This window comes from Primulina huaijiensis, chromosome 18 (assembly GCF_012295235.1).
Source record: "Primulina huaijiensis isolate GDHJ02 chromosome 18, ASM1229523v2, whole genome shotgun sequence".
NCBI lineage: Eukaryota > Viridiplantae > Streptophyta > Magnoliopsida > Lamiales > Gesneriaceae > Primulina > Primulina huaijiensis.
This window is the reverse complement of record NC_133323.1, coordinates 773,624-783,072: the sequence shown is the minus strand read 5'-3', so window position 1 is coordinate 783,072 and position 9,449 is coordinate 773,624. Positions and strand designations below refer to the sequence as shown.

The following is a 9,449-nucleotide window of genomic DNA, read 5'->3' as shown; positions in this document are numbered from 1 at the left end:
AGAATTTGGATTGGATATTTTAGCAGACATTTACTGTCACGTCTTATCAGCCCAGTCGTAGAAAAACATATTGAATCGACAAGGATTAAATTTCATTTTGTTTTCAGCGATTTTTTTTCCCCGAAATATATTTAAGAAAAATGATTTTACAATTATTATCAACAAAAATATAGCACTCATACTATTATCTAGACTTCGTTTGGATAAATACTTATAAAACATATTTTACAAAAAAAATTTAAACTTGTTTTAAGAATAAATATGTATTTNCTTATAAAACATAAAATAATAATAAAAAAAAGCACTTCTCCATTGTTGTTTAAAAACAATAATTGGAGACACTTTTTAAAAACAAAAAAAACAAAAATTTTATCTAAACATATACTTTAATTTTTTCATTTATAAAATATTAAAATGTTTTTAAAATATATGTCGAAATGAAGCATAATATTTAAACTAAGAATTGTTGTTGTTGTTGATGTTGTTATTAACCATTATCGTTTTTTTCATTCACAATACTGTTTTGAAGTATTCCTGCCATTATTGTTACTATTATCGACATGGCTATATATTTTTACCAAAGTATCGTTTATTTTTAAATCTGACCACTACCACTCCTACTACTACGTACGACTATCATGTTCAAGGATATCCCCTTAGCTTCATTACTTAAAAGTACTCGTGTCCATATAGGGCCATTTTTAAAATGCTCGATCGACTGTCTGCCAAGCTCAAATTTTAACCAGTTTTTAGCAGTTCGGTGAAGCCTTGCATTTATCATGATTCTCAGCTCAAAATAGCGTAGTACATCAGGGTTTTGATCATCATGAATGTATATTGCATTAAGAAGAACACTGGCTGTGAGAAGCCAACTTATAAACACTGCATGATATATCTTGATAACCAAATAAAAATAGACGAGTGTGTGCTCGTCTCGTGCATGATGATCGATCAACTAAGATATATCATCATGCACATATCAACTTAGCGAGATTTTGCACTTGAGTGAAATGATGTAACTTCTGTATCTGATATAGTGACACGAGTTCAAATTCATATAAAAAGAAAAAAAAATCTCTCATCCTCAATGATGAGATGAGATGAGAAGAAAAAGTTTAATAGAGATTTTTAAATAATAGATTTTCCAAAATATTCTCCTAGATCACTTCCATCGTCAAGAATATCTCCCATAATTTTGAAGTTAAGAATCCAATTTGGATTAAAAGGTGAATAAAGTATTAATGATAATGAAGCCACTGAAAATTGATTTTAAGAAAAAAAAATTGATTTAAGAAAAAAAAAGAAGAAAATAATCAAATCAAAGTAGTAAAATAGATGTGAAACCAAGAGGAAAAGGACAACACCGGTGAGACCAGGTCTCCAAACAATTTATTCAAAGTCAACATACACAGAACACAAACAACCAATCGTCCATTCCCACACGTCTTTCTATGAGATGGAGACGGCATCCGGGATCACATGTTTGACCTTTTCGCTTTCTTTCTCAACGTTTTATTTTAAATCAGAGACCAATTTTTTATATAAAAAAAATTTTAATTTGATATATATATATATATCCCACAACAATTTATAAAGTAATGATCTAATAAACTTAAATAAATTTGATTGAATTTTATAAATTGAATCATATCTAACTTGAATTGAAATAATAAGTACGACTGATTCGTAATGTTTCAACTGGACCTCATACAAAAGAGGTCAAGGTCTTGGACGCATAGTTTCAGCTTCTTTTTCCTTTTGTCTTGATCATAAAACATAAGTTCATGTGACCAACTTACCTGGTCTCATTTCTTACATAACTTTAATTAGAGATGTAAGAAATAATTTGGAAACAAAAATTGGATAAATTTAAACTTAATGTGATTTAATTTAATAATAATAATAATAAAAGTATTAGATTTGTGTTTGTCAGCCAATACTGTCGCACAAGATTCGATATAATAATATGATCCAAGGGTGCAGATGTGATCTTTATTCGCACCTAAATTTGACGTTGCATATAAAGTGACAGGTCAGTGACCTACTGTTTACTTTACCATCCACCACGTCTCCATTTCTTTTTAACTCCCTAATCTCCAGTTACGTTTACACAACAAATTCTATTCCCATTTCACAGTTCTTCGTTCCATTTTTTTTCTTTTGTTCTCTACGTTAATACTGTAGGATGCAAACGTAGAGAATTGAAAATTAAAGACAGATTTAATCGGTGGCGGCATCCATGGCTGTGGAGTTCATGATGAATTACAGGAACAGTGGTTTTATTTCACAGTCTGAAGAATACGCTGAGAAAGAAGCTGTTTCTGGGCTACAAAGTGTTGAAAAGCTCTTGAACCTGTTCGCGTCAGAGCAAGATCGAAACCCAAATGAAATGGAGATGGATTACGCGGCGGTGGCGGATGTCGCGGTGAGCAAGTTTAGAAGAGTTATTTCTATTCTTGGGCGGACGCGAACCGGTCATGCTCGGTTCAGAAGAGCGCCGCTAACTTCTTCTTCTACTGATGCTTATGATCCGGACTCGTCTCCTAATTCTGTGCTGATTCCACGCATGGTTACGGAAAACCCTCGAGCAGAAGCTCAAAGTTATGCCAAAGTCTACTGTCCTACACCAATTCAACAAGTCTCACCTCCAGAATATCATCATGTTCTGAAGAAATATGTCGTGGAAAATGGCAAAGAATCGGGGTCTAAGACGATTAGTTTCTCTAACTCGCCGATGGTTTCTCGAGGGAATTCGTTTTTATCGTCATTGGCCGGCGGCGGTCTTTCTGAAACTAAGCAGCAGCAAACATCATCTTCCTCGGTGCTTCATATGATTAGCAGTCTTTCTCAGGTTTCGAATTCTGCCGGGAAGCCTCCTCTGTCATCTTGTTCTTCTTTTAAAAGAAAATGCACTTCGTCGGAAAACGCCGTCTCCGGAAAGTGCAGTGGCTCCTCCGGCCGCTGCCACTGTTCGAAAAGAAAGTGAGTATTTGCTTACAAGACCTAAACTATTCAGCACCTGTTCCACGATTCAACATAAGATTAAGCTTTGATTTCCGTTTTAATGGCAGGAAACTGAAACTAAAGAGGGTGATCAGGATTCCGGCGATCAGCCTGAAGATGTCTGATATTCCACCAGATGATTATTCCTGGAGAAAATACGGTCAGAAACCCATCAAAGGTTCCCCACATCCGAGGTACCAACGCATCAGCATTTCAGTAGTAAAATAGTGTTTTATTTAGGACTTTTTACATAATTTTTTTAAAATTAGTCATCAAATATTCAATAAATCGATATTTATGCCAATTATTCACTGAAAATAAAAAATATTATAAATCAATTTTGATCAAACAATTATTAAATCTCTAAATTTTCAGATAAATCTTATGATCCTCTTTAATATTCAAATATTTAGTATTTTCTAATTTTTAAAATATCATTTTTTCAACATTAATTTTTATGATCTTTCCTTTATTAAATCATAAATTTTCAATAGCTCTGCGGTACCCTATTTTTGGACGCATGGGATTACTGTTACAGATTGAGTTATTTCATTATGTATATTAACTGGGAAAACAAATGGTTTTTTTTTTTTTTTTTTGGCAACTTGAGGGAACACACAACAAAAAATCCAAGTTCTATTTGACTAATTGAGTACATTCGCCAAATCTAGCTACCACTAAACCTAGCTTCTTAATTAAGGCATCTCCTTTAATTTGCCAAATGTTGCCTTAATTCCCCCGAACCCCAAAGCAAAACATGACAATAATCTGTTTATTTAAGCTTGGTAAAAAAAAATAAGATTATTACTATTTTAGATTTTTGTGTATGTTAAACATGAATTTGATATATATGCTCTCGTCCAATATATTTTTACTTAAAAAACCCGTTAATTCAGATATCTCACATATATTCAATTATATTATAATTTTTATGATGATTTCCAACATAAAAATAGAAAATAATTGCAGAGGATACTACAAGTGCAGCAGTGTTCGAGGGTGTCCGGCGCGTAAACATGTGGAGAGGGCTTTGGACGATCCAACGATGCTAATCGTCACCTACGAAGGCCAGCACAATCATTCTCTCTCCATTGCTGAAACCAATAGTACCATGATCTTAGAGTCTTCTTAATCTTAGTTACGATATATATAATTAAATATTTAAAATTATGCATCGTACCAATTGTATTCTAATTAACCAAGGGTGGGTTGCCTAAATATTTGTGTGGTTTAACAATCTACATTTATTTGGGGTTTATGGATTAATTATTTGTCAAAATGGTATCTGTTTTGTGGGAGGTTATGAGTTGAGTTCTTTTATTTCTTTGTACGATGGTTGCGAATTTCGGGAATTATCAACTTGTATTATATTTTAGTGTTTTATTTCCTTTAAAAGAAAAAAAGTATGGTCAATGGTGGATTTGATGTAGTTTATTTATATGCAATGTGGGACACAACCATGGAACCAAGATTATTAATTTATTCCAACTTTTATTTTAAACTTTGAAATTTTTTAAATTGAGTCATTCAGAAAATTAATATATAATAAAGTTTTTTAAAAAAAATTTGGTGCCCGCTACTGGTGGGAATTTCCATCCTTGTTGATTGGTACATGTACTGAGATTTTGAAATATATAATTTTTTAAAAAAGGAGGAGATGGGGTTATTTATCTTTCTTTAATTAATTTGTCGTGTGCTTTTGCTTTTTGTCCGTTTGATTTTTAACTAATCCTCATTTGTGACTCGAATCTCGATATATATATATATATATATATATATATATATATATCACTGATACGCTTTTTATACACATAATATTTATATTTGAATTAATAAGATATAGAATATACTCAACCATTACTTTGGCATCTGGTTTTCCCATATTTTTCCAAAATATGTCTATATATCAATAACGTTTGAACTGATTATAGATATCTGATAGTTATTTAATGAAGCATAATTGATGGTACGTAGTACCAATATTAGATACTGCCATGTAAAAAGTCTACGAGCTAACAATTTCATTTTGACTTATCGTAGCATTCTAATTATTTTTTTTAATCTTGATGTCTGTTTCTTATAAATTACTAAACTAGAGAAATCTTAGTTTTAAATAATAATGATTATGATAGAAAAATGAACAAAATTAAATGAAAGAAAAGGTTAGGCAAAAGTACTGTGGCTTAGAGTAATAATGACGAAGCATGCATGTATTGGTGGGAACCCCCTACCCTCAGCTTGTGCGTCGGACGGTTGACCAAGAAAATTAAAAGCCGAAGACGTTGGGAGTTGGAACGTCCAAAGTTAGATGCTGCGCATTGTAGAGTAGTGAATGCATGCATTATATATATATTTTCTAAATCCCTTCTAATTAAATATAATTTATTTTTTTAGTTGTCTCAATTATATAATTCAATATCTATATTTAGTAGAGTAGGTGTAAGGCCCGAGATTTTATCATTTTAATCCGAGATTATTTAATTGATGAAGTTTGGAATGTTGAGTCATATTCCATGGTTTTATAATTCTTTAGGAGTGAAATTGAAGTAAAAGAGTTGTGAGGACCGAATTGCAAATAGTGAAGATTTCAGGGGCTAAAGTGCAATTAAGTATTTTAGTGGGACACTTGTCACCACCATGTAATTTGATATATATATATATGACAATCTCCATTTCAATGGTCCAGAGAAGAAACCGAGAAAGCTTCAGGAGATTTGTCAAGTTTTCTTTCAAGTTTTAAATTGTGATTTTGAGTGATCCATTTATCAGAAGTTAAATCTGGACACAGTACCGTACTCCTCTCGACGACAGCTACAACTGGATGTAAGTTTTATTGAGTTCTGTTATCATTTGAAATTATTATATTGGAGAAATTATTATTTGACCATTATTATGTGTTCTGGGAATACTAGACATCGTAGAATCGAAGTCAGATCGAAGAACAAGTTGATTTTGGAATTGTTATGATTTTCTGACTTTATCGATTGAAATTGATCAGATTTGGATTATTGATTGATTACAGATTGTAACGGATATGGGTTATGGTTTGTAATTGATATATGTTGCTATTGTATTGACGGGGATATCGGGATTGTGCCGTTATGCCGTTGATTTGAATTAACTTCAGATTGATCAGATTAGGTATTGAATTGTGAATGGAATGTTGATATTGCTATTCTCAATATGTCATTTCAGATTTACAGAGACAGTCTTGAGTTCAGCACTTATATTGCTTCAGACCGAGACTACGAAAGAAAGGTATAAGTCAATGTCGAACCCGGGAGAATGACTCGAGTTAGATATAACTTGAGTTTCCCTAAACCACATACTTATTGTTATTATATGCATTGATTTGAATTGATATGCTTGTTCTATTGATTTATAGAAAGCGTGATTAGACGATTGGTCTTGTGACAGAGGTGCCAGACTGTGATAGAGTAGTCACTGGCCCATTGCACATTGTCACAGAGGAGTTATTGGCGGAGGTGCCAAAGGCTTTGACGGATACGTCAAGACACTAGATGTTTGGTTTATATCGATGTTTGATTAGGAGTGGATTTACTTCTATTACTGAGATTCGATATAGTATGCCAACGTCTGGAAACCGGGATCCCTAGACTAGGAATGAGTCTAGTCTGAACTGTAGAGTCACGAGTTATTTACAGTTTTATATCGATTTATGTTTTCAGATTTAATACATGTGATTGATATTTGGTTATATCGATTATATGATTGCATGTTTTGTTGATTTATACTGGGATGTATTTCTCACCGGAATTATCCGGCTGTTGTCGTGTTTGTATGTGTGCATGGCAACAGGTGTGACAGGATCGGGGTCAGGAAGAAGATGAGAGAGATCGTGATTAGAGTGGAGACTTCTGACTTTGATGTAAATAGGGTTTGGAACACTTGAAATTTAGTTGTTTCATTTTAGTCTGAGTTTGATGTTTTTTGTACAAGACTTGTACTATTATACTGATATGTATAATTAGATTGATTCCATTACGTTCCGCACTATATTAAAAAAAAATCGTAGACCCATATTAATTACATTGATCCAATTATCCCAATGACGATTAAGAAGATGATTAGCTTCCGGGTTCCCACAGTAGGTCTCTTGTGAGACTGTCTCACGAATCTTTATCTATGAAACGGGTCAATCCTACCGACATTCATAATAAAAAATAATACTCTTAGCATAAAAAATAATATTTTTTCATGGATAACCCGAATAAGAAATATGTCTCACAAAATACGACCCGTGAGACTGTCTCACACAAGTTTTTGTCTATTTAGTACGAGACAAGTCTTGAAAAACATGCAATTATATTTTTTTTTATAATTTTTTTGTAAAAATATATATTATTTTATTAGAATATGATAGTATATATCAGTGATTAGATAATATTTACTGATACTGATACGAGTCACTCAATTTTGTTTGAAAATTTTATGATATTTTGTTGTTCAGCCTCAAAAGTCAAAATAAATCTTTTGGCTAAGTTCCATCTCCAAATTATTTAGAACATTATATTTTATTTTCCAACAAATTTTATAAAATAGAACAGGACTTAATAATTCACCCAGAGCCCATAGGGCTTACACTGCTGATCATTGGACGTTCGGCCCAACAAAATAGCACAATTCCTCAAGCAATCTTCGTTATGCCTTTCCAACTTCAATAGTCGTCACACTTTGTGCGCACATTTTTCTGTTAAGGTTGTTTGAGATGATGGCATATGGCGAGCATTTATCAAGATATCATGTGTTTAATATTTTTTCTGTCTTTGTTTTCTCAATTTGAATCTGATACATAAGAAACATTCCGTGTAGTTTACTTGATCAGCATAATTTACCGGTTATTGTGTTATTTTTTGAATTTATCCAATATACATAAAAAAACAACAACATATATATATGTTACCAGGATTGGAAAAAATAAATAAATAAACTATTTTGTGGCTAATCTATCAGAGCCTCCGATTCTCTACAAATATCTATTCTGGTGCTTGTGGATAAATTCCCACACGCTCTTAACATATTTTTTTTTCAAAATAATTATGTGTTTCAATATTATTTAATGACTAAATCATACGATCAATAAAAATCATATATTATAGCCACTTATAACAATATCAAATCACATATATAAAAAAAGTGAACGAAGAGTATGGGTGAGAAAAAATACCGAATTTTCGATATATCATACCGAAAAATAATGAATTTATCAAAAATTTCGGTATACCAAATGATATCGATAACGAAATTTTATGTACGGAGATGATAAGAAATTTGAAAATTTTGATATATACTGAAATATCAAAATAATATATATAAACTAAGATATATATGATTTTTTAAATAATAAAGTTAAAATTTTAAAAAAATATATAAGATATTATATATTTTATTGTATAAAACGATATATATCGATATTGTAGCGAAATCTTGGTATATCGTAACATTTCGATATAATGATTAATGAGTACGATAATTATACATAGCAAAAATTTTGGACGTTGATTAATAACAAAAACTTTGAATTACTCTCGAGTATTTAAATTCAAATATCGTTGCTCCGTTTCTCATTTACGTCCGTGTGGATGTTCCATCGAGACTTAGAACTTCTAAGTATCGTTGCTAATTCAGATAGTAAAAATTTGGATTTCAATTAAGCATCTTCTCGCTGCAAATTTTTTAAATGTCTTGTTCAACCCTACCAGGATCCAACTCAATTCCATTTCCCAACTCTTCGTTCACCTTTTTTGCTATTCAACTCTTTTTTTCATTTATTTGTATTTTCTATTTTTCCGACAGAGTCACCTTTACCTTTAATCAACAAATGCTGTTTCTTTTCTTTCTTTTTTTTTTTTTTTTTTTTTTTTTTTTATTTTTTTTTTTTTTTTTTTTTTTTTTTTTTTTTTTTTTTTTTGAAAAAAGGAGACCAATCTATTAAAAAAAAAATCGGGGGAGTATTTGCAAATTTCACAAGTGAGACGACTGAGAAACTGAATAAGATCGTATGAATGAATCAAATTTATAATTTCAGATGAAGTATAATAAAATTTTTATCCCATAAAATCTAGAAATTATTCATTTGACTCGTCTCGCTTACTCTATCTTGGATCCGATTCAGATCGATCGATGAGAGTTATTATTAAACGCAGTGAAAATTATAGTATGTAGTAATGAAAAGTTAAATAAGATTAATTAATTCTTACAGCAAAATGATGGATTTATTTTCTATTAAATATAAATAACATGATCTCTCCGGTTCATTTATCAATTAGCTGACAATTTTTTTCTTTTTTCCTTTTCTTTTTCTCCCTATAGAGTGTGAATAAATGCAATTAACATTAGGTTATATTTGGATTTTGAAACTAGGGAATTCAAATTCATAATGACAAATCAATTGATTTATTTGGACCAAATTACTTGACAATGAA

General features: G+C 31.3%; 1 protein-coding gene across 2 annotated transcripts; it reads left to right on the top strand.

Annotated features, from left to right (window-relative positions):
* Positions 1-2,074: 2,074 nt before the first annotated feature.
* Positions 2,075-4,378, top strand: LOC140963812 (probable WRKY transcription factor 15). 2 transcript variants are annotated; one of them, XM_073423220.1, is made up of 3 exons: positions 2,075-2,982; positions 3,072-3,197; positions 3,960-4,090. In XM_073423220.1, exons 1-3 carry the CDS (start codon positions 2,240-2,242, stop codon positions 3,964-3,966), a joined length of 876 nt encoding a protein of 291 aa, XP_073279321.1. In that variant the 5' UTR covers positions 2,075-2,239; the 3' UTR covers positions 3,967-4,090. The 2 variants fall into 2 exon arrangements, with proteins under 2 accessions (XP_073279321.1, XP_073279320.1); XM_073423219.1 differs by having other exon boundaries at positions 2,078-2,982; positions 3,973-4,378.
* The last annotated feature ends 5,071 nt before the right edge of the window (positions 4,379-9,449 follow it).